The 23,760-nt window shown below is 39.8% G+C and overlaps 2 protein-coding genes across 2 annotated transcripts in view; one reads left to right on the plus strand and one right to left on the minus strand.

Annotated features, from left to right (window-relative positions):
- Positions 1 to 23,760, minus strand: part of adam22 (ADAM metallopeptidase domain 22) — a 58,805-nt gene that overhangs the window by 3,038 nt on the left and 32,007 nt on the right. The window contains exons 7-30 of the mRNA XM_069695990.1: positions 18,157 to 18,223; positions 17,972 to 18,048; positions 17,300 to 17,374; positions 16,399 to 16,470; positions 14,951 to 15,117; positions 14,774 to 14,858; positions 14,262 to 14,352; positions 14,108 to 14,159; positions 10,549 to 10,648; positions 10,382 to 10,453; positions 9,966 to 10,058; positions 9,461 to 9,541; positions 9,302 to 9,352; positions 9,152 to 9,215; positions 8,938 to 9,043; positions 8,732 to 8,851; positions 8,058 to 8,226; positions 7,105 to 7,216; positions 6,237 to 6,327; positions 6,079 to 6,132; positions 5,317 to 5,424; positions 4,613 to 4,713; positions 4,114 to 4,180; positions 624 to 747 (exon numbers count right to left, since the gene is read on the minus strand). Of these exons, the coding sequence (XP_069552091.1) occupies positions 624 to 747; positions 4,114 to 4,180; positions 4,613 to 4,713; positions 5,317 to 5,424; positions 6,079 to 6,132; positions 6,237 to 6,327; positions 7,105 to 7,216; positions 8,058 to 8,226; positions 8,732 to 8,851; positions 8,938 to 9,043; positions 9,152 to 9,215; positions 9,302 to 9,352; positions 9,461 to 9,541; positions 9,966 to 10,058; positions 10,382 to 10,453; positions 10,549 to 10,648; positions 14,108 to 14,159; positions 14,262 to 14,352; positions 14,774 to 14,858; positions 14,951 to 15,117; positions 16,399 to 16,470; positions 17,300 to 17,374; positions 17,972 to 18,048; positions 18,157 to 18,223 (2,199 nt within the window). The remainder of the gene's footprint in view (positions 1 to 623; positions 748 to 4,113; positions 4,181 to 4,612; positions 4,714 to 5,316; positions 5,425 to 6,078; positions 6,133 to 6,236; positions 6,328 to 7,104; positions 7,217 to 8,057; positions 8,227 to 8,731; positions 8,852 to 8,937; positions 9,044 to 9,151; positions 9,216 to 9,301; positions 9,353 to 9,460; positions 9,542 to 9,965; positions 10,059 to 10,381; positions 10,454 to 10,548; positions 10,649 to 14,107; positions 14,160 to 14,261; positions 14,353 to 14,773; positions 14,859 to 14,950; positions 15,118 to 16,398; positions 16,471 to 17,299; positions 17,375 to 17,971; positions 18,049 to 18,156; positions 18,224 to 23,760) is intronic.
- Positions 18,718 to 22,405, plus strand: cldn12 (claudin 12). Its single transcript, XM_069695993.1, has 3 exons — positions 18,718 to 18,814; positions 19,964 to 20,228; positions 20,317 to 22,405. The coding sequence occupies exons 2-3, from the start codon at positions 20,010 to 20,012 to the stop codon at positions 21,109 to 21,111; spliced, it is 1,014 nt and encodes a 337-aa protein (XP_069552094.1). The 5' UTR covers positions 18,718 to 18,814; positions 19,964 to 20,009; the 3' UTR covers positions 21,112 to 22,405.

The following is a 23,760-nucleotide window of genomic DNA, read 5'->3' on the forward strand; positions in this document are numbered from 1 at the left end:
AGTTCAGTGTTGGCCAGTCACTTGTGGGCTTCATCTTTTTAGAGATATTATGTTTAAAAAAAAAAAAATGACACTGGCTTTATCCTTTTTTTTTACTATGTGCTCTGTGACATTGGCCCACTAAATGTGGCGAAATAAAATGATGTTTTACTTTATTTTAGTGAAACTAACTTATATTTTCACATTCGGGGCAGAGGCATTACAAAAATGATTCACACATGTTTGCTGCACAGCCCTGTACTGCACATACTCCTCCAGCTTCTATAAACTGGAAAAGAAGCACCTGGTCCAATGTAAAGTCCGCTGTGTTTGTTATCCAAATCAGGGCACCAGTGTATAACTTTGTAGTCACCTAATCTGACACAGTGACCATCTCAAAGGACAAAAATATCATGCAGCTGACCCTGACACAAAAAAAACCCTCAAACAGAACATTTCTGTCATCGTCCTGCTAAAAGTTACAGCTCCGTGTTCAGGTTTATCCACATCATACTGATCTGCCCCATTTAGTATTAACCAGTGCACATTATATCCTCTGAATTGACAACCATCAAATCATCAAGGCCAAATTAGTGTTATAATCCGGCTTTAAATTATGTCGTGCCCTTCTGATTGGTACTTGCCCTGGCACTCTGCCTGTTGGCTTTCCTCTGATCATCGGGGAGGGGGGGCATAGGGTACGGGTATCTCCTGCTGGATGCAATAGATCCTGTAGAGGAAGTGGGAGACTTGGCAGGGGATAGCGTCCTGAGGAGGAGAGGAAGTGACATCATTAAACAACTGCCTCTGCTTGCTTCATTGGTGTAGGATTAAGTTGGCCAAAGACACAGATGAACGAATGAGGTTGAGCTAATGTTAGATCTGTGACTTTGGGCAACAACCTCCTTGAGCTGCTCCAGTTATTCAGTTTTCACCTTCATAAAGAGGGAGGTTGCTCTTAAAACATCTTGCCGCTGCTCGCCAAAAGCAAAGAGACAGATCAAATAATCTGCTGAAAAATAAACTAGTGTGACCGATGCTTTGCTTTTAAGGACAACCTCTGTACAGAGTTTCCGGCTGCAGTGTGGGCACAATCACAGTTTCCTCACATGCTTCACCGTGCCACAGCATTTTCAGAAAGCACAAACACACCTTTAGCCAGACTTTGCAGAAATATATGTTTAGCCAGTGTGAAACATCACTCCGCTAAAGATAACCTCTGCTGTCAGCCGAGCTGGTGTGTTGTCTTAATATGTTACATCAGTCTGTGTAGAGTAGAATAAGGAGACTGGGACGACAGACCAGACCGGAGCTGGGTAAGAACAACATACTGAGAATCAGAGGGAGAGGTCCTGTCACAGGAAGACCTCCTGCCTCATGTGCAGTAGATTGTAAACACCACTGTGGTGTGGTGATGAAAAAGTCCTGAGTTGTTCAAAGTAGTGGAGAGAGTGGAGCGAGAGGACCACTGGTTTGAGTTTTTCCTCACAATAAATCCCAATATTAACATTTATTTTTATTTAAAAAACCTGAATAAGAAGTGATTCACTGTTTTTTTTTTTTAGCCATGGCAGCAGTGTAGGTCCATGGGTGGTAATATTGGTCTGTAGAGTGGTTCACCACTTTGGTTCAGACTGAAATATCTCAACATACAGAGCTGTGCAGACCTTTTAGGTACATTAGATGTTTAGATTATTTTTCTGATTAGTGTCTGATTAGTCTAAAATTCATTTTGCAGGTTGCTGTTAAGATGTTTACTTAATGTAGTTGTCTTTTACAGCACAAAGTGAATGTTTAAGTGATGGAAATCATCAAGAAGTCAGTTCAGTCATGTAACATTGCTGATAGTTAAAATGCATTGTTCTGTAACCAGGCTCGCGGATGTAAAGCTCCATGTCTCTCCATTCTTTTGGACTTTGGTAGATGTTTTAACACAGGTAAGGAACGTGCTCCTGGATACAGTGAAGGTCTATAGATTCCAGTGCCGATTGACTGTTTGGTGATGTTTGCTTTGTACATGTGAAGAAACAGTCGTTGCGCTGGCATGGGACCAGGTGATCGACCGAACCAGTCGTGACCATGAGCTTCCTCGTTGTTAAGGAAACCTTTATGTGTTTGTGATTATCTGTAGACCTTGTGGACACGCTCAGAAAGTCAGCGAAACAGTTTGTCACAACAGCACAGTGATGATGTCAGAGCGGCACCCGAAAGGTTTGACTCGGCAATGACATCACACTGATGCGAAGGCACATGAGGTCACTGGGAGCGAGGCGGAGCCGACACACGAACACACACTGACAGAACAACACTGAACATGCAGAGGTAGCAAGAGACTGAGGGGGAGGAGCAAAGAAGGGAATAAAGAGAAATTAGGAATAAAATAACAGAATTATAATTGGCACATTGGCACAAGCAGTTATAGCTATTATTTATTTTGCATCAATAAAATAAAGCAGAAAATTAAAATCCGCAAATTGAAATGCACTTGTTTCAAAAAAAAAAATGTGAAGCATAAAAACTCATTTTAAACATCCTTTTTTGATGCTCAGTGGCAACCCCTTTTCATTAAAAACTCCAAGTTGCAACATGCCAGCTGTCGATAACACGTTCACTGAGATGTAACTTTAAATAAAGCTTCTCCAGATTGGCTGTAAATCGTAACTTTCCAAACCACAAATGAAACCAAAAGTGAGGGAGTTTTGGACAAGCGTGTGGGGTACAGGACATGGTCCGAGGTAATACCTAAGGAAAGGTCCTTGAGTGTTTTTATTCACATCTTCTACCCATTTAGTTACATCATAAAACTCTGTTTTGAAGCGAGGGGTTAAATACCTGTGGGAGGGGGAAGGGGAAGTTAATGGACACAACACAAGGAGGGGGGGAGAGAGAAAAGAAAAGAAGGAAATGAAAAGGACAGAAAACCTCCAGAAATAAGCGAGTGTGGGGAAGGGAGAGAGGAAGAGGAATTATTTTAGGAGAGCAGAGCAGAGCAAAGATATTCTGAACGAGATGCAGTTGAGAAAATGGTGAGAAGATGGCAGACAGACCTGTGTGTGGTTTCAGACGAAACAGCACCGTGAAAATCACAAACAACTGTGTCGTGTGTTCACAGGCTCAGTTGCATATCGGTCACATTTCACTTCATTCCAAGCAGCGAGCTTCCGGCCACTCAGTCAGTCTCGTGCTCACAATGAGAACAGGTGCACTACAGACCACTTCAAATAGCAAGACCTTCAAACCCACAAACAGACCAGCCGACACGCCAGGTTGGGAGGCAGCCGATGCTCATCGCTCATTCACAGTCAACAGGTATATATGCAAATCTGTGTCCACTTTGAGGAGAGTTTACAAGATTTAGAGGTGCAGTACAGCCTCACAAGCCAGACAGGAGCTCAGAGTTTGATAAGAAAAACAACTGCATCTCACCGTCTTCTGACTTATGAGGCTCAGTGCAACACACTATTTATACCTCTCGCTACCTGTGATACTAAATTTGAGGAAAGCAGCCAGAGTTTTTTTTAGACCTATACCTCACCTTTAAAGGATAAGTACAGCCACGTTCTTTATTTTTTTAACATCAACAAATCTCATGAAAAGACCAGAACCAACAATAAATTGATCTTATGAGAACATTTGTGGAGCCTGAGCCTGATATGAGTTACTCCTCTGCACCATAGACTCTCACTGTTGCACAATTAAAACCATAGAGGCACACTGTTGCACTGTTGCAATGAACACAGGCACTGTCATTTCTTTTGAGTCTACTCCTGTCAATGTAAATACTCTCTGGCTCACCAAGCATGTGTTAATCCACAGGTGAAAATAGTTTCCGATAAAAACACAGTACTGATTCCTGTTTGCTTCACATTTCCTAAAAGCTTCAGTACCCAGTTGTTTTATGAGATTATTTTGCCTTTTTAAAAAAAATGAAAGTATACATTTTTGCCTGTTTTTTTTAAACGCTAAATATTTTCAGTAAGAACCAATGGAGCCACAGAAAGGTAGAAAAGACAGTTAGTGTTGAGAAGTTGACTAAAACATTGTTTTTTTTCCACTACAGAATCTGATTATCTGCAGATTGTGTGTGCAATCTTGACTGACTTCACAACATGATCAACCTCCCAAGGAACTTACTCTGTGGAGTTTGAGCGAGCGCGAAACTTCTTTCCTTTCAGCTTCTTACGATTACCGCTCAGGTTTCCTGAAGAGAAAAACACAAACCCTCACTTTAGATATATACAATAACATGCAAAACATGTATTGTGATGCCGGAGAGAACTAGTATGAGCAGGTGTAATGTGTTTGTTTTCCCAAAGCAAGTTCAGGAAAGTCACAGCACTCCGGTGGTTAAGAAAATAAAAGCAAAACTACCTCATGCATTGATTAATTTGGCTTCATACCACATTATATCCACAATATTACAGATAGCATGTACTTTACATGATAACGACATAAAGTGAATTGTTTCTCTTTTTTTTTTTTACCACAGGCATGTTGTCTCTTTGCATTCGTTGCTTTGAGGAAACAAACTTGTTGCAGTTCCTGTTTCTGAAGTGAAACTCAATGCAGGAGAAGCTCAACTGTTTCCTGCTATGTGCTGTGTGTGTGTGTGGGGGGGGGATTTGTGCGTTACCTTGCCACGAGTTGCTCCTCGGTCGCCCGTTTTCACAGATGTCAGAGATGTGTTTGGCATCGGGAATTCTCTCACTCCACGAGTGGGACAGGCCGTTCGATCTACAAACACAACATGGACAAAACAAAAGAGCTCAGCAGTTTCCCTCTGAGATGCTGCACGTTTGTTGCACAGGTGGAAACGAAACAACTGCTAAGGTCAGTGAAGGAGAGGATGAACACGCCATGTCAACATTATGAGCCATGATGCTCTATCATGACAGCTGCATAATATGACATCATATGAGAAGCAGAGTACAGAGACTCATTTCTCCATTACCAAAATCTTCACGAATTTGGACATTTTGGTTCATTTCTAAAAGAGTCGCAGGGAAAGCAAAACAGTTCATGAAAGCCATGATAGTAACAAAGCATGATATGAACTACATTTTGAGCTCATACATGCTCACTCTCTCTCTCACACACACACACACACACACACACACACACACACACACACACACACACACACACACACACACACACACACACACACACACACACACACACACACACACACACACACACATACACAATTGCCAGCAAATGATGAGTGATGATGAGATGGCACACCTGAAGCCAAATATTGAGATGTTCTGAGAAATGGATGGGATGGAGGGAGTGAAGGACAGGGTGCAAATCTGCAGGTGCGACAGGCAGGCTGACCTCTTCTTGGAGCTGCAGCCGGAGTTTGTGCTGACACCTGGAGGCATGTCACTGCAAGAGGAATCTGCATCCCCAGGTTTGACGCCATAGTCACCTTGGGGCATTTGCCTGGAAATGCAGAAGAATGCTTTTAGATGCTGAATGACTAAACACCATCACAGGAAGTGATTACAAAATTATTTATAACTGAAACTTTTTGTTTGTACTATAACATGGTGTATTTAACTTTCTTCAGTCTGCCTTGTGTTTGTCTACCTCAGTGATTGATTTACAGAAATAGAAGTTCAATTATTGCACTGAGGTGTAAACATATCTTGTGTCTGTATCACATTCAAGCAAAGAAACTTGTATTTCTGTCTTATTTGTGTGGATTTTGTCTTACTCCAGTTGGCAAACAAGATCCTTATAGTTAGTTTGTCGAACATTTACTTGAATAAATGTTCTTGGTTACCAAATACAAACTGGAGTATTTCCAAGGATTTTCTCTCCCTCCTCAGGTTCTCAGAAGATTTGTAATTTACATTTTACAATGTGTTTTTGGATCATTTCACAAAAATGTTTGTTGTATTCAAAAACTATTGATTATTTACTATTATGCAACATTTTTAAAAGCATCATTGTAATGGAAAATAAAAAAATACAAATATTATTGAGAGAACAGTAACTACAAATACACCAAAACAAGGCACAGCTCTGCCAATCATTTTAGAGTCACAGCTCTAAAAATGCAACACGTGAAAAATACAGTTAAAGTGAGCAAACCGGCAGAATCTCCGGTGAACCTCGGACTCGACATAACATCTCTGCTTGTAGCTCCTGTGAAGATAACAGTATCTTTATTACAGCCCATAAATAATTTATCTTTTATCAAAACTGTTGCACTTCATAAAGCATCACATAAAAAGTACATGGACACTCACTTGTAGCACCAGGCTGTGACAGCAAGTATCAGGGCGAGGAAGAGGATGGAGCCTGAAATGGCCCCAATGATGATGTTGGTACTAGTGATACCTGAGACAGAGGAAGAGAGTAGAGTGGGAAGCCAAATGTGTGTTAACTGGGTGTGTGTCTCTTGTATCCTGGGTGATGCAGACACATAGGGATACACAAACCACAAAACACTGCAGCAGAACACAAAACAGTACATTTAGCAGGAAAGGTTTAGAAGGAGAACAAGGGGGAATAAACTGAAGAACAACAAACTGCCGTCACCCTCCAGCACTACTCTGAGCGTTATCTTTCCACACAGGATAACAATACAGACTCCTTATGTATCAACATAACAGGGGTCATAATTAACCGACCGTGGCGAGCTGAAGTGGGTGTGAGAGAGGAAGAGGATCAGGAAATTACATCAAAGACAGGACAAATACAATGAAAAAGGAACTCAAATCTGACCTCAAGTCACTCCGTCAAAGACATCAGCCTGTCGACAAAGAATGAATGTGAAAATAATGAAAAAACAAAAAGAATGACATGCATGGTTCTCAGTGAATACAAATGCAGCTGGTTTTTAATGAGCAGACAAGAACCCAACACAGACGCTGAAATAAACAGAGATGCAACAAACGATAAACAAATAAGAGGTTAAAATGCTTGTGGATTGGTGAAGAGGGGAGCAGGGGTAATAAAAGAACAACTGAAAGAGTTGAAGTGGAATGGAGAGAGAGGAACAGGTATAGAGTGCAGACCTAAGAGTTGACGGGAGGGAAAGGAGTTCAGAAAATATGATGTGGAGAGAGGTATGAACAGCAGTAGCAGACTCTGGAAGCGTTAATAAAAATCTACCTGAAACAGGCGCGGTAGGTCCCACCACGAGATAACTGAACGGAGACCTGGAGTTACAGTCCTCTCCTGTCCAGCCCAGGTAACACACACACTTCAGCTCATTACTGCACACCTACAGAAGGACAATTACAAAAGATGTAATAACAAGGGATATGTTTGTTTTCTCTGGTTTTGAACTTCAAACACTGAAGATACACTGAATCCCTGCAATTTAGATATTTAAAAAAAAATAATGGACAAAATACATTTTGGTCACAAAATAATGTTGTTGATATACTAAATTATTGAATAATTATATTTTTACAAGACACCCAGTTTGAGGATTTAGGAGTAACACTAATGTTTTCAAATGTGTGGCTATTGAGGTATAAACCAATACACGTCATAAGTAACATTATTGTTGTTAACACACTTTGGCAACAGAATTTGACTTACTTGTTTCTTTTCCTAAAATAGTTTCTTGCACCTGTGGTCATGACAATTTCTGGGGTTGATTGATATACATTCTTCTTGAATGTAGATTTTTATCCTAAAACCAACCATCTGGATTCACGCAATAATCAACGACGGCAGCGGTCCAGAGACGTTAAGACCTAAAATGGGTTATTAAACCATGACCAGGTTTGATGAATTATTCAAAGTTTCTCTCAGCTGTATTTTTAGCACAATTATAAATGTGGCCAAAGGCAGTTCACTTTTTGTTCTTGGTTATTTGTCTTAAAAAGGAGTGTCAGAAAAGTAACTTCAAGGTTAGATTTGATATAAACTGGGCAGCCCTGGAAATACAAATATAAATATTGGTGAAGAAAGACATCTGATTCTACAGAAAAGGCAACACCAAGTTGATATAGGAAAGCCAAAATAACCGTGATCCTGAATCCTGAAACCTGTTACAGTTTTTTAATGGCTGAAGTTTCAACGCATGTATATATGTTTTCAGTGTTGCGGTGTACCCCGTGTCCTGAACAGATGGTCTTGTCAGTGGTCCCGGGGCAGGTGCTGAAGTTGAATTGCTGGATTGAGAGACATTTGTGAGTGAAACAGATGCTGTCTGTTCCGCAGGCCGTTCCATCCTCGACATATCCCAGGTCAGTGTCTCCATCGATCAGCACATGAGCACCACTGAGCAGCAAACACAACATGAGAAGGATTATGTCGCACTGCAGTAAATATGTATCTGTTCTGTACGCCGCTGTCTCTTAGTTGAAACTATTTATAATGTTCAAGGCATACCAGATGTTAGTTTGTCACTGTGTAATTTATTTAATCCAAAATCCCTTGACCAGTTTCATCCACGCCTTTGTAGAAAAATGATTTCCTTCATCCACCAGAAGGATGTGCATTGTGAACAAATGGGACCCCTGTCAGTAAGGAAATTGTTTTTTGGGGAAGGTAAATTTACTGTACTACTTTGATTGTGAGAGGATTGACATCAAAAGGAGTCACTGATGTTTTAATCAACAATAAAACTAATTATAATTTTAACTTTCAGTATCTTTTAACTGCTGGAAATACTGATCCAGGGAATAAAACACAGTCAAAGACTAAAGATACATCACCAACAGTCTTTTTTAGTCTGTTATTTTGGGCTTTGAGGATTTTAAGGAGGTTTTTCAATGATGTGTACCTGCACTCCAGTGAAGCACTGTGTCGGGCTACTGAGAACGACGACAGTCCTCCCTGCAGCTCTCCCAGTCGTGGGGCAGGTGAGATGTTGGAGCACAGCAGGTAGCCACAATGAACATCCCTGAAACATGAAGGTGCAAACACAAATCAGCTGGAGAGAACAACAAAGAGATCCATCGGTGTCATTGACAGAGATGACTGGCTTACTGTTTGTTACACTGGATCCAGGTGTCCTTGTCCTTCCCGCAGTTGCCTTTTTCTGTCCCCTCGATGTTGAGCTTTTCGTAGCAGAACTTGTCAGCTGCTGTTGCCTCTGACGGAGAAAAAACACAACCGATTTTAAGTGTGGCAGTTCAACGATCTTATAAGTACCAACTACATTTGATTCTTTGTAGAGATGCATGTGAGATAATACACTTACTCTCTCCCCAAATGTACTTGCACTGTCTGTCTTTGGTTTTGCACCTTCCATTGAAGCAGCGACCCTGTAGAGAGAAATATGGTGAATCTCAGTATAACATGAGTGAAAGCTTTTACATTTTTTTTAACGTAAAACACAGTAAAGCCTTACTTGGTCTTTTTCACATGTGTAACCATCCATCTTGTGCACATTTGGTGGACACTGGAAGACACAAAGAATGCCTCAAAAATACTGTGATGTTCATCTGAATACCAATATATGTTTATATATACAGCTGCAAAGGGCTCTATGAGGGCAGCTCATGTTCACCTGGCTGGAATTGCCTGTGCAGTTTTCTGGGATGTCGCAGTCATTCACTGCGTCTCGGCACACAACTCCTGTATACTCCATCTGCAGCAGAGTACGATGCAAATCAAACAGACTGAAAGTGGTGTTGTGTTTGAGTTGCAGCAGCATAACCAGGAAATGACATCTGACTGTCCACTATTAGTCCATCTATGACAAGTCAAGTTATTTTAATTTTGGGATTAGATTGTGTTAAACAGCTGCCATACAGCAGTGAAAGGGAGACTGAGGAAAAACATTTTTGTTCAGTTTGAGCAGGTAAAAACTATTTAAATGTTAACGTTGCTGGTTCCAGTTGGTTTCAGATTTTGTATCAGCATCATTACTAAAAGTATGAGCAAGCGTTCTTCAGAGAAGTATAAAATAAAAACCAAAAAGGAAAACCAAAAGGCAATTGCCACTACGAGACCAAATAAGGCATATTTGACACACTTTGACAATGAAATGTGTAGCCTGGCCTGTTTTGTACCTGGCAGTTATTGCAGCAGAGTCCGTTGCTACAATTGGAGTCTTTAGTCAGGGTGCAATTCTTACAACAGTTATCTCCTTCTTTGGCACATTCCTAAAAGACAAACAAGCAAACAGAAACTGTTCTCAGTTTTCTTCTTTTACTTTATTTTATTTCATCATATAATTTATTTCAAAAGGATCCTCTAGACAAACTCAATGATCATGTTAACACTGTGTATTCAGGGCTTTGATTGCTCCATTAAAATTACGACACTGCTTCAAATGACCCCACGTTAGCTAAAGTCTGATAAAGCAGGTGGTTTTGTTGTCAGGTAATTAGCCCATCTCTTTGCCCTTGGAGGATTATAAAATGAGCTCTTTGAAATACATCTCCCTATTTGCATCCATCCATTCAGGTGCAGTACTTGAACTCACCGCTGGACTGCCACAGTCACACTCCTCTCCTGGCTCCAAGAAGCCATTGCCACATTCTGGAGGGTCCAACAGCTGAGTGGAAAAAGGTTAAATGAATATATACATATGCATGTACAGTGTGTGTGTGTGTGTGTGTGTGTGTGTGCAGATGTGAAGATGTGACGTACCTTCAGAGGTTTGTTGAACAAACAGGCTCCTCCACCGCTGTTCAGAAAGTTATGGTACTCCTCCACATTGCAGTCTGAAAACTTCTTGGGCAGGTAGAAACTGTTCAAAACAACGACAACGTATTATGTTGTTATCGTGGATACAATACAAACAGCATTCCCAGATATTACTGTGAAAGAGAGAGGATTTGCTCCCAAACAACACTAGAGGACAAAACACTTAAACATATGGTTTTAAGCATCTCTGCCCAAACAATGTCTTTTTCGTACCTTTACACTTAATTACATTCTCAGTTTTTACAACTTATAGAGTCACTAGTACAGACACGAGAATGGCAAATTTGTGGTATGTTATTAAGTTTGCATTTCTTACCAGAGGAACCGTACACCATTAATAATACATCACAGGTTTTACCATACTCACAGTTCAGAGGAGAGCCTTACAATAACATGGGAGGAAATATACAGCACAGCTAATATAGTGACGTCATATGGCGATATGTGTGGGATGTAAATGGATCCTGAGATGCATTGTTTTTCCTTTGTCCTGAAAAAGAACATTACTATTGTGAATGATTCACTTTAAGACAGTTATTGCATTATCCTTTAATATTGTGCCCCTAAAAGACCTCATCAATATCTAATCAGTTTTCACAGGATAATCAGAAGATAAATAAAATTCTACTGAAAGTGTCATCAACTCTTTAAAGCTCTACTGTGATTGCTTCAGTTCATTAAAAAATAAAAGGTTAAAGTCCAGCTAGATAACACATTCATCTGGAGCCCAATCAACATCTGAAGTGAGCAAATTTCTCACAATCAAATATCGAACACTTATATTCCGAAGCTTTTATTCATACCAACCAAACACTGAGCAACACTTAAATATTGTCATCTTCTGCTGTTCAGTTTGGCTTACTCCTGATTATTCTGCAGGCACATGTTTATCTAGAGTGTCTCATCAGGGCAATGCAATAACAGAGAGACTCATTCAGAAAGAATCGAGGACTACTTAACATATAATGTGACTAAATGAAGCCACCCACAATGATGATGGTTATAGAAGGAGCCAGTAATGATGGTTTGATGAAGGATGAAGTACACTACAATATTTCATGAAGATTTCCTAAACTAATCAGGCTCAAAGTTGTCCCAGCTGTGATGTGGGATTCGTATCTTTGATTTCTAAATTTGTGCCGGCGCTGAATCTTGTTAAAATCTTGTAGTTCTCAACCCCTTTTAAACAGTAATAAGGGGTGGAAAAAAAGATGAAGCATGCTTGAGTGAAGAAGTACAATCATTACCATATGGAAGAATATTATTATTCAGCCATGATAAAGACTCCTTATTTCATAGTAGATCGGACCATGGGATCAAAATATGTATTATATTATTGTATAACAACAAAAAGATACTACTGTAACGTCATCTTTAATACAGGTGTGCGAAGCACCTCATGTATCCACATCACTTCTTCTTCCTTCTCTTCTTCATTCATTCATCAGAGTCAGCCTATCAGAACCCGAGTGAATGTTTGGAGGCTTAGGAGCATCTGAACCACAGCCATTCATCTCTGCAGCACTGATGAACTGTGCAGAGTTACTAAATCCTCAGTAATAGTTTAGGGTATTTGGATTCATTAGATCAGAAAATGTGAAATCTTTTAACATCACGCCCCTTAAAATACATATTTTGTCCTGGTTTGTTCATGGCAACATCTGTAATTTCATGAAAAGAAAACAGAAAGGAAATATAAACATAAAAAAGAAATATAAAGTGTAACCATTTCCAAATCCTAACTCGACCTTAATCCATGTTCGGACAATAAATTATCAGTATTATTTTCACACAAGGTGTAGTTAGGATTTAAGATGACCATAAAGACTTGCCAAACACACATTGCGTAGGAGTACACAAATCCACTCAGACGCACACTCAGGCACAACAAGCACACAGAGTAGCTACACCCTGTGAAACAATGTGAGAGTAGTTAGTAGTATTAGTAGTCAGGGTAAGTAGATCAGACATGCAGGTGCTGAGGGATAAAAATAAACTTCCGTCAATGGACATGATTGACATCGCTCATTGAATACAAAGGTCTGAAATACCATTGACTTTAGGGAATCGGGACTGTGTCAGTTTACAGGTGGTAGACTTAAAAGAGCACAGAGTCACCTGTCCTCTGGCAGGTGACCTCATGGCATGGTGTGTTATAGGAACCCAATAGAGCAGGATCTGGACGTGGAGCATTAGGGGAGTGTACTGTTGTTAAAGGGAAATGAAGTAGAAATTTTCGACCTTCGATGAGAATGACATTGCAGACTGTATCAATCGGTTAGATATGGACAAAAATAAGTGATGGGAAGTCCTGACTGTCAAAGGGCAGGGCAGGGCATAGAAGGAGCCTTTCAATAATTAGAAAAAAGAAATCAATAAAATGTTCTTGGTTGATCAGAGGTGATGTCGGCCCAAAACTGAGGGATACACACTAAGTACAAGTGAAATTGTACAAAGTGTTTATGAAAAATACAGCCAGTGTATTTTAAAGAGAACATCAAACTGTATTTGTTCATGTCATTTAAATAAAAAGAGAAGCTGGGGCCACAGTGGCTGTTGTGCTGTTGGATGAAACAGGAAAGGTTGTGATGACTGACAACCCCCTCCAAGCAGCCAGTTGGTTGAAAACCAGCACAAGCAACGCTCTAGCAAGCTTCTGCTCACCTGCTGTCCCATTCGGGATAGAGGGGGAACGCAAGAAGTATTTAAGAAGAGGGGTATACACACACAAACACACATCACACAGGCTCTTACAGACACACACATCCATATGCTCACAGTGGCACGATGCCAAGCAAGCTTGCACAGTACACAAACACATTTTAAGACGAACACTGTCATGATTTCTGCATGAGACCGACAACACAAAACGTACACAGACTGATTTATAACCTGTTTTCTAATTTTGGCAAACAAGATATTACATAAGATGTTCCTGCTGGAAGAGGTTCAATGAAGTTATATAAACAAGGAACTACCATATGGAAAATAAACCTGGACTGACACCTAGTGGTGAACTATAAAACTACAACAACACTTCAGCGGGAGGGAAAACATATCAGCATATCTAAATTGATAAACAGATGAATATTGAGATCATATTTTAAACAAACATCTAGATTATTTAGTTTATAACATAGTTGACCTTTAATTGTTTTGAAATACATAAATAAATTTGTACGGTTTCACATTATAAACACAGTGTCCACAGTGTAAATCTTTGAGGTGGCAGGATGAGACTGTTGCCATTAACTACATTTATAACTTAATTTGATTAAACTTTAATGTGGAAATACCCATCAATTTTAAATTAAAGAGAATAAATACTTGTGCAGGGATTTGGACAAAAACAGCCTCTAGTCTGAGTAACATTGCATCCACCTCGATACTGTAGCCAGAATGTTAGAAAACTCTGATGACAAACTGAGTCACGAGTATCTGTGAGAGATGACATGACTGTAGCTGTGAGATGAGATTAAACTGTACTTTTACACTAACTTACCCAATGTCATCCATGATACAGCCTGCCCACTGATCATCACACTTGCACTCGCCTGAAAAAAAACAAACAAAACATTGCTATCACATCAAAACAATGCTTTAATTGAATGTGTGTTTCTAATACTAAAGAGCTTATTAAGTTTCAAACTGTGTACCATTAAGGATCCTCTTCTTGTCAGAGAAAATGCCAATGTTCTGTCCAAGAGACTGAGCGAGGGTTATGGCCATCTCATTTGTTTTCCCGTACTGACACAGAAAGACAGAGAAAGGAGATAAACAGCAAGAGAAAGAGAATATGCAGATTATTAAATTAGTTTGGAGAAAAGTGATTGTCTTGTAAAGGAGGTTACAAAGGTATTCCCCCTCAAAAGTACAACCAAATCAATTCATCTAGATGAATCTAAATCAAACTCTAATGATAGGAATATATTACAGGAATACACTCACAGTACTGATACAAAGAAAACTGAAATATGCCTCATTTAATAGGAGAAAACAGAACATGTTTGTTGTGTTTAATGTATGTTTAAAATCATCAAAAGATTAGGATTTACTGACATTGTGACTGTACTTCATGTTGGCTGTATCCTGTATCTAATTAAAACTGAACTGAGGGGGAAATTTGGAAATCTATAATATAAAATCTACCATTAATTTTAAGACTCGCCTCATTGACTCCCCCTCCTTTAGTGAGAGAGCAAACTCCTCCCATGTAGGAAGCTCCACCCCAGCTGCTATGAAAGCGATTCCCTCTGATAAAAAGAGAAAGTTATGTGTTTAATAAAAAGTTGTTGAGCCCATAAAACACATCATTTTTGTAATTCTTTTTTATATCCAGACTTACGAGAAGAGGTGAACAGAGTCGCATTTATCCTTGATGAAGTCTTTTCTGTACTTCATGAACTCCTTCAGGGTCACCATGGGGTCATTGTCAATATTAAACCTGTTGTCAGCTAACCAGGTTTCCATGGCAACAAGCACAATCCGGGTGTTAAGTTGTTCCCTGAAAATCTGGGAAATTAAGGTAAACTCAATGTCAGGGAGTCTTCTATTGAAAGTCACAAAGCTTTGAGTTTAATGTCTTTGTGTGACTGAAAATGCCAGAAAATACAGAATGACATTGCCTGATCAATATCAACACAGACAGGCGTGCTTCATACTCATCAACAGTTTCATCTTTTCATTATGACAGAAGTCAAACAGTCAGTATGATCCAGTCACCAGACAGCCACGCATCGCAAGAGACCAGACAGTCAACAAAGGTAACAATCTGAAGGATGAAGCGGGAGCAAACTTGTTGGCAAATAATAATATTTGCTTTCATAAGAAGGAAATCTGTTGGGGCCCCAGGCCAGACAAACACTGGAGAAGAGGAAAGCATTGGCATTTAAACTGAATGCCAATAGTCTCGAGGAATCAGCTGACTGAGCAGAGAGTAAGTGGTCAGTGATATGTGTATGGTTCAATCCCAATGTGGCCCCTACAACCTCACACTATCTGTCTCTGTACCTGTGTGGACAGTTCATCATATTAAAAGCTGTTGCAAACCTGCCGGTGTGGAGGGGACAATAAAACCTGCAGATGGTGAGTCTGCACCAAACCTCTACTGTTTTCAATCTTAATCTCCTTTGTAAAGACTATGTTGGTCATGGACAAAAAACAATGGCTTTACTGTCCTTAACATTCTTTACACTAGTTAAAGTACAACATGTCAAGCCCAAAATGTTTTTTATCGGGTACACAGGAAGAAAAAACTATTTGGACTCAAAATAGTTTACCTAAAAACAATATTTCCTGATGGTGACATGTCAAGGATCCAAACATCCAACAATATGTACAACTGTTAAAACTGTGTTATATTTGTCTGTATGTACTGTAACTTAAAGGCAACTGTTTAGCATACCCAAAGGAAATCAATGGGTCCTTCGCAAATACAGCCTGCTACATATGATCATCTTCAAGGGCACAACAAAAAGCATGACCTTACTGCAGCATCACCGGCCTATCATCTTACTGACATGACCCTGCATCAGGTCAGATTTCTGTAACACAGCACACACACATGTGGCGACAAATAATCAAACATTGAAATATCTGCCTCAGTACTGTTGGGATCTCACTGCTGCTGCAGTCTTCTGAAATGTGGAAACTCATAACTGGCTGTTTAATGGCTGCTCGCAGCATATTATGGAGTGAGGACAGGCTTTAAATGGAGTGCAATATGTGCTCAGCTCCAGTACCTGGGAGTGCTTGTGGCAAGCTTTCCAAGAAGAGGATCAATACAATTCTTACCATGTCAGCTATATTGACCACTGTCTTAGCATTGTTATTCGTGTGCCCAACGGAAAGCCGATGCTTCTTGTACTGAGAGAGAGAGAGAGAGAAAGAGAGAGGTGGAGAGGAAACAAATAAAAGTGGTATTCAGAATCTGGAACAAAGTCCTTTTAAGCCAGATCAAAACAAAAGGAGCCTGTGTCTGCACCTTCGATTCACTCCATACGTCACCTTTATTATGTATAAAACAAAACAAATTCAATCTCAGTGGATCTTAGTCAGGCACAGTTGGATCAAAACTGCCTAATTTATGCACAAAAGGCAGCATTTGAAGTGTACACTCTTACTCTGTTTATAGTCTTGAGTCTCGGCCCACCCGGCATCCTATATTGGGCTCAGAGTGATTCAAAGGGTTGGGCTGGCAGCATTCTACATTTTACTTTCAACAAATCTCATGAAACACCAAAACATATAATGACCTGATCCAGTATTAAGTAGTGCCTCTAAAGCAAAAGCCTGATAGGAGTCCAGCTGCTTAAGGAAAATGTTTGATAATTGGTTGATTCATCTGTTTGTTTGAGTGTCACGCACCACATGGTGTTGGGCCCATTAGGGCTTACAAGACAGTAACAACAAGGAAGGCCACATTACAAATCATAATGGATAGTTCCACAAATTCAAAAGGAAAATGCTTGCTCAGACATTTAGTTTTGTTTTTGATTTACTTTGTTTTATGGATTTGTGGGCAGATCCCCAGAATCTGAAGGTGGAGGCACAAGCAAAATAAACACGCACATTTCTGGCTTCAAAGTCACATTTATATAAGTTATTTATTTATTTCAACTATTGTTGTAACAAATGTTTCCGCATACAGTCTATCATAATTCTACATTCATACCAAACCCAGTTAAAATCTTACCATTAAATGGTCATTGATCACCATCAGCTCAATATATTTGGTCTCATCTTCTACACTTCGTGACATATATGGAGCCTGAGAGGAGACAACAGTGTTATCATTTCAAGAGACACACCAACACCCTTTTCTTTTGTTTTCCTCAACCCATGACTTGGCATGTTAAGGACAATATAAAAACAGCACAGTAAACACAAAGATCTACTCATGTCTCCTGCGTCACGTAGGAAATAAAAGAAACAATAATTCAATATAAACTTTGTCAAGCTAAACCAGGTTTGCCTGTTCACCCATTTAAAAAAAAAAAAAATATGAGAGCAGCTCTGAGGGCTGGGAGACAGACAGCTGCACACTGTCTGAGAGAAGATCAGGCTGGAAGCAGCCTCCGCTCATAAGATAAATATTTCATGAAAAAGCAAAAGACGAGAAGATGAAGAAGAGGAGAGGAAGGCAGGAGAGCTGGGATACAGTGCACTGTCTTTGGCTTTGTGAATTAACATAAAACATATGGGCGGGAAACAGAGTAATCAAGTTTGGACAAACAGCATCAAGAGCATAATTATCTCTATCACACATGCACACAAACACATATACTCAAGCACAACATAAGTGCATCAGCATCCCCGTGCTAATGATGATGATTTTCAAACAAATATGCTTGTAGCAGACTCATACCTGTCTCTTTATTCTCCTGTGAACAACTCTTGACCCAGGAAATGGAGGGCTGGGAAAAGGCGGCTCTGGTAGATCACCTATTAGGCACAAACATGAATTACTATCAACATCCAGGAAATAGTAATTTTTCTTCTATAAATATGTATTGCACATTAAATTCCTCATGTCTTCAGCCATTATCGTACCACTGAAAAGATCACTTAATCCCTCTTCCCCTGCAGATTTATATATCATGTGAATGCGAACATCTCCCTGAAAGACACAAAAAGAGGAATTCAGTCATACAGTTCATCGGCGAGACAGATCACAGCCAAGTGTTATATACACAGATTTGTATTGCCTTTACTACACAGGTACACACATTTATAGAGCTTGGTAACTTGCATCGGACAAAAAAAAAAGAAGATATGGTCACTAAACAAACGTTTTTGAGGGCTCGGACAGAATACAACAGAATTGCGACTCTGCATGCTGCACCGGGATGTCAACAGCAGGGACAACTTAAACTTTGATGTTTTGCCATTTTTAGTTTATGTTTTTAATATGTATATTTCTAATTTATGTTTAGACAATTTTATTATTTATAATTTTGGGGGGCTACTTAACTCGAGATTCAGGAACAATTTCTTTGATATTGCTGAACAAGAGCACCGCACGAGTAAAAAAAGGGTTAAGCACCTGTGAGACAGCGCAGAGGGCGGAAACACCCGCGACCGCATCCTGTTTCAGCTCCTCCGACTGACTCACTGTTAAACGTGCTTCGGTTTCCGTTTTAAGTACGTGAAGGAGGACCGGGCTGAAATGCCGCCGCTGTAAACACAGTTGACTATCTGGGAATATAAGGTATTAAACTCCGTCTTACATGTAGGTAACAGATTTGAGCTTCACAGAAGAATAAAACCGGATGCGGGCTTAAAGACTACTTAGTAAAACTATCTTAGCGTAGCTTAGCTTTGTGGGCTATCTGCCAGGCTGGTGTGTTGAATACCAGCTGGATAAAAAACAACAACCTGTTGTTACGTAATTATGGTGTGTTTTCATTCCCAAAAGATTTAGATGAACACGCTGTGTATGTAACTATTTCGCTATAGTCGTAATCGCGTTTTCGATAATAGATAATTGACAGTGTAGTGGTCGATACTTCTCTCTACTCGTGGATTTTAGGCCTGTAAAAGATGAATAAATAACAAACTTTATAGTTGCGTTTTACGGCTTGATCGAGAATGAAACATTTAATTTCCGGTTTGATAATATCAGGCAAATAAAAGTTCGAGAAGTCGAGCAGAATATAGTAGACCACAGTAATAATGGATTAGATACAAACAAAACATCATCAGACAGGCATGCACTGTTAAATCCTGCTCACATTTAGTTTTGAACCACGATGTACTACCAGCAATACCACAAAGATTTCGCTTATAAAGTGTTTACAACATCATCAGTAAGACTACTGATGACTGGTAACCAGCAAAGAACAGCCAGAATATATTGTATGTTATCTTGTCTCTGAGTTGTTGTTTTTTTTTACAAGTAGAGCAGCTTTGAATTGTATAAAAGAAACATCAAGATGCATTGCCATGGTTAGTCACTGTCGCACGCTGTCACATAAAGTATAGCTCACGCCTCTAATTCAATTGCTTATTGTTCAACTGTACAGTCTATGTAATGCACTGCTGTATAGACAGCCCTGCCTTGCAATCTCAGCCACCAAGTCATTCCAACTTTGTTTGCTAATGAAACGAGAGCTTTGTTTCTCAGGGACAGCAGATATTGGGTCAACTACGCTTGGGTGAATAGAAATACAGGGGGGTTGCCCATAGCTGGGTCAGTCTGTGGCACACTTAGCTTACTTCAACAGTAATGGGGCCATTCGGGTAAACTTGTATAATTCCAGGATTGCTTTATACAAAAAAACTATTTACTATAGAGACAATTTCTTCTCATTGGACTGACCGGACCCTGTTTTCTATCTGACTTCCTCTGTTTATTCAGGAATAGGAACTCTCCCAGCAGTGTCAGTTCCTGCCGCGAACCAACCATGTCGTGCCGGGACATCCACGCCACCAACGCTTTTGCCTTCATCATTGCCTTTGCGTCTGTGGGTGGGATTGCCGTGGCAGCGTTGATCCCACAGTGGCGTGTAACAAGACTCGTCACCTTCAATCGCAATGCCAAGAACATCAGCGTGTATGATGGGCTGTGGGCTAAATGTGTGAAACAGGATGGCTATTCAGGATGTTACTACTATGATTCAGAGGTATTACTTTGAGAAATTTGCTCTTCTCTGCTGTTGTTTTTCTTTTATGTCCTGAAGGTTCCTAATCGAAATCTTCTTACATTTCCAGTGGTACTCTAAAGTGGACCAGCTGGATCTGCGGCTCTTGCAGTTTTGCCTTCCGACAGGCCTGTTGTTCGGCTCTCTAGCCTTGCTGTTGTGCATGGCAGGGATGTGTAAAACCTGCTGCTGCTCAGACAAGCCTGAACCGGATATTAAAACTATCAGATTCCTGGTGAACAGTGCCGGCTGTCACCTGGTGGCCGGGATGTTCTTGTTCCTGGGCGGAGCGATTCCCATCGTGCCCTCAGTGTGGTTCCTGTTCCGCACCAAGGAGATGAACATCAGATACGAAAACATTTTCACTGACGGCTTCGCCGTGTATGTATCAATAGGCTGCTCTGGAGGACTGATGCTAGCCGCACTGCTGATGTTCATGTGGTACTGTATGTGTAAGAAGTTGCCTTCACCCTTCTGGTTGCCCCTGCCCACCATGTCTACCTCTCTGTCGGCACAGCCTCTCACTGCCAACGGATATCCTCCTTCCCCAGTTTATGGTCCGCAGCCTTTCCCACCACAGACGTATCCTCCGACCGTGATCGACACCCAGCCTTATGTGCCCTCGCAAGCCTACGTGCCAAGTGTGGTCGCTGCTGCTCCACCACAGGTGTACATGTCTCACCTCTCTGCTCCAGATGGGTATGGATCAGAGGTGGGAGGGACCCAGGCCTACAGCTACGCTCCCTCACAAAGTTACGCTCCTTCTCAGGGATATGCTTCCAGCTACGCAGGCCAGCGCTACTCCACCCGCTCACGGATGTCAGCCATCGAGATCGACATTCCTGTGCTGACACAGGCACAGTGAGAGAAGAAAGGCTGATAACCTCGTAACATTGAAGGCTTCTGTCCATGAACCTCCATAAAGTTCACCACTGATAAAACTTAATAGAGTTTGATAGATGAACGTTAATAACATAAGAGCTATTTGCAGCCTCTGGAGTGATAGTTTCGAGAATTCTGTCCGTCAGTCCAGATCTGTAAGTGGGTAATCATAGACGATGAGAGCCAGTCAAAACAACGCCGGAGGTACCATATAAAGGATGATATTATCTTCGACACAAAGATTACTAAAGCTGTGTTTGGCTTAGCAATGGCAAAAGGGAAAAACATTTTTTGTTTCTCTATTTTACCAGCAAAGCAGGACCACTAAAGAATAGTTTCTAACTTTCAATAGTTTCCAATGGACCAACCAGCCACCTTACCAGCTACAAGCAACAGTTACAAGCCTTTAATCAGTGGCTTAACATAAATTCCCACTTTGACATTTGATTAAAGCAGCACAGCTTGTCTGCAAAATTATTTTCTGTTACATTTTTTTTGTTGCACACATTACCTTCCTACTCGAATGATTGCTTGTTTTAAGCTCACAGTATGGAGATTTTCTGTTATTATTGCTATTATTGCTATACTGACTGTCATCAACTTTATATTCTGTGGTCCTGAATGGACAACTAATAACTAACTGCTAACCTGTTTCTATTGTTTTGTGTCTGTTGTTGTAACCTGAATTGTCAATCATGTCACACTGGCCTGTGAAGAGCAGCTGTTGTAGTTTTTTTTAATGCACTAATTGTGTGAACACTGTGCCAGTTTGTTTTGCCTTTGCTCACTGATTTCGCCTCGAGTATTTTGTAAACGTATGGCCTCTAATATATTACTTAATAATTGAATGTAACATCTACTTTTCTTGAGTGTTTTGGTCAAAAAAAGGTGGCTCTAAGAAATATGTTGGCTGTTTTAAATCTGATGTACAAATGAAGTTTTGATCACTCTGTGGTATTGCATTGTAATTATGAGACGTAATGTCAAAAACACTAACAGGACTTTTCATCTTCGCTCAGAAGTGTTTATAAGAGGGGTTTTTTCTACTCTGCTATTAAACTAAGCTAACATAGCTGGACATGTGAAGTTGTTCATGGGTAATAGTTGTTGTGATTAAGCCAAATTTAACTTTCTTTGTTTTGCATATTGAGCACTGATCAACATTATTAATGTGTCCTTTATGTGATTCAACAATGGTCACATCAATGATATTGTGAAACATGTTTTGTTTTTTTACACTGTCATCTTTTTGTTTCAAATAAAAACATAAACCACAATACATACAGTATGTGTGCTTAAATATATGCTGGGCCAAGGATGATAAAAGCAATTCAATAACTGCAATGAATTACTCAAAATGCATAATGGCAACAAGAAGAGACACAATGTGATCATGTCTTGTAATGTGTCCTTTCTCAACCCTCTTCACAAAAAACTTGAAAGGGAGCATCATTTTTGTCAGGCCTAATTTTAACCTGAGAATGAGACTTTCTTAATATCTGCTCTGTTGATGGTTTCACCAGATTTATCTCCACATTTTGAGTTTAATCAACATATTAGAGAAGTCAGGTGTCTGTGAGGTTCTAGTTTCACATAAATGTATCATAAAATGTTAAAGCCCCTTCTGTAATCCTTTCATGATGCCTTGATTCATAGGGGGATATTAAAGTTGTTTAAATGCTAATTGGTAGCAGAGATGCCCTTTTTTGTCATATATTGTGCTTTAAGTAGCTTACAGTAATACATGGTAGGAGATTCAAAAAGCTTGTATTATTTTTATGAATTTATCTACTCAACACCATCACCTTTCTACAGTGCCAGAAAACTAAATACCCAGCGCTTCATGGTGATTTTACATGGAACTCATTTAAAGTTCTGCTGACTAGGTTTATTAGAGGAGCTACATACCTCTGACAGCTTTGATAAGTGTCAAACACATTACACTAATGTGAGCTGACATATTCATTGCACTTTCGCTCTGGAGAGGCTTAAAGTACCAAAATTCAGCACACAAAAACATCCCAGAAGTCTTGATGTAATACTTAAAGGGATTTTCTTATTATTATTATTCAGTAATCTTTTATAAAAGATTAGAAAATTGCAAACACAGCTTTGGAAGGGAAATCCACTCAGTATCAATGATATTTTCAAGAGAGTAAAAAACAAACTATAATATTTTACCAAAATTCAAGGGGGCATCGTGAAATACCTTGTTTTGTCAGACCAACAGTCCAAAACCCTAATATATATTTAATTCCTAATGATATGAAACAAAAAAGTCAGCAGCCCTTATATTTGAGAAGCTGGAACAGAAGAAAGTTTGCCATTTTTATTTTAACCTCTCAATAAACTAAACTACACTAACACGTACTACATAATAATGGACTAATACTACACTGGGATTCTCTTTGTTTTGCTCAGGAGCAACATTTTTAGCCTACATAGATTAAATGTGCTTTAACATGGAGCTCTGCAGTCATTGAGCAATCAACAAAACAGAGATTTAAAAGCAAATTTTGTGAATATAAACTCCTTGACATTTGTCCTGAACTATGATCTGCTCTGTGGGCAAATATTTAAGTTAACAAAGTCTCTTGATAGTAACCAAAGGCACTTAACGACAGTGAGCAGT

Source organism: Brachyistius frenatus, unplaced genomic scaffold, assembly GCF_029030835.1.
Source record: "Brachyistius frenatus isolate BFR_SWC_R1_liver_20210118 unplaced genomic scaffold, ASM2903083v1 Contig_20, whole genome shotgun sequence".
Lineage (NCBI taxonomy): Eukaryota > Metazoa > Chordata > Actinopteri > Embiotocidae > Brachyistius > Brachyistius frenatus.

What these genes read in the sequence shown, in the direction of transcription:
- cldn12 (XM_069695993.1), top strand. Translation starts at nt 20,010, where the DNA reads ATGTCGTGCCGGGACATCCACGCCACCAACGCTTTTGCCTTCATCATT. An exon ending in GTTACTACTATGATTCAGAG is followed by an intron (nt 20,229 to 20,316) that starts GTATTACTTTGA and finishes TTACATTTCCAG; the next exon opens with TGGTACTCTAAAGTGGACCA.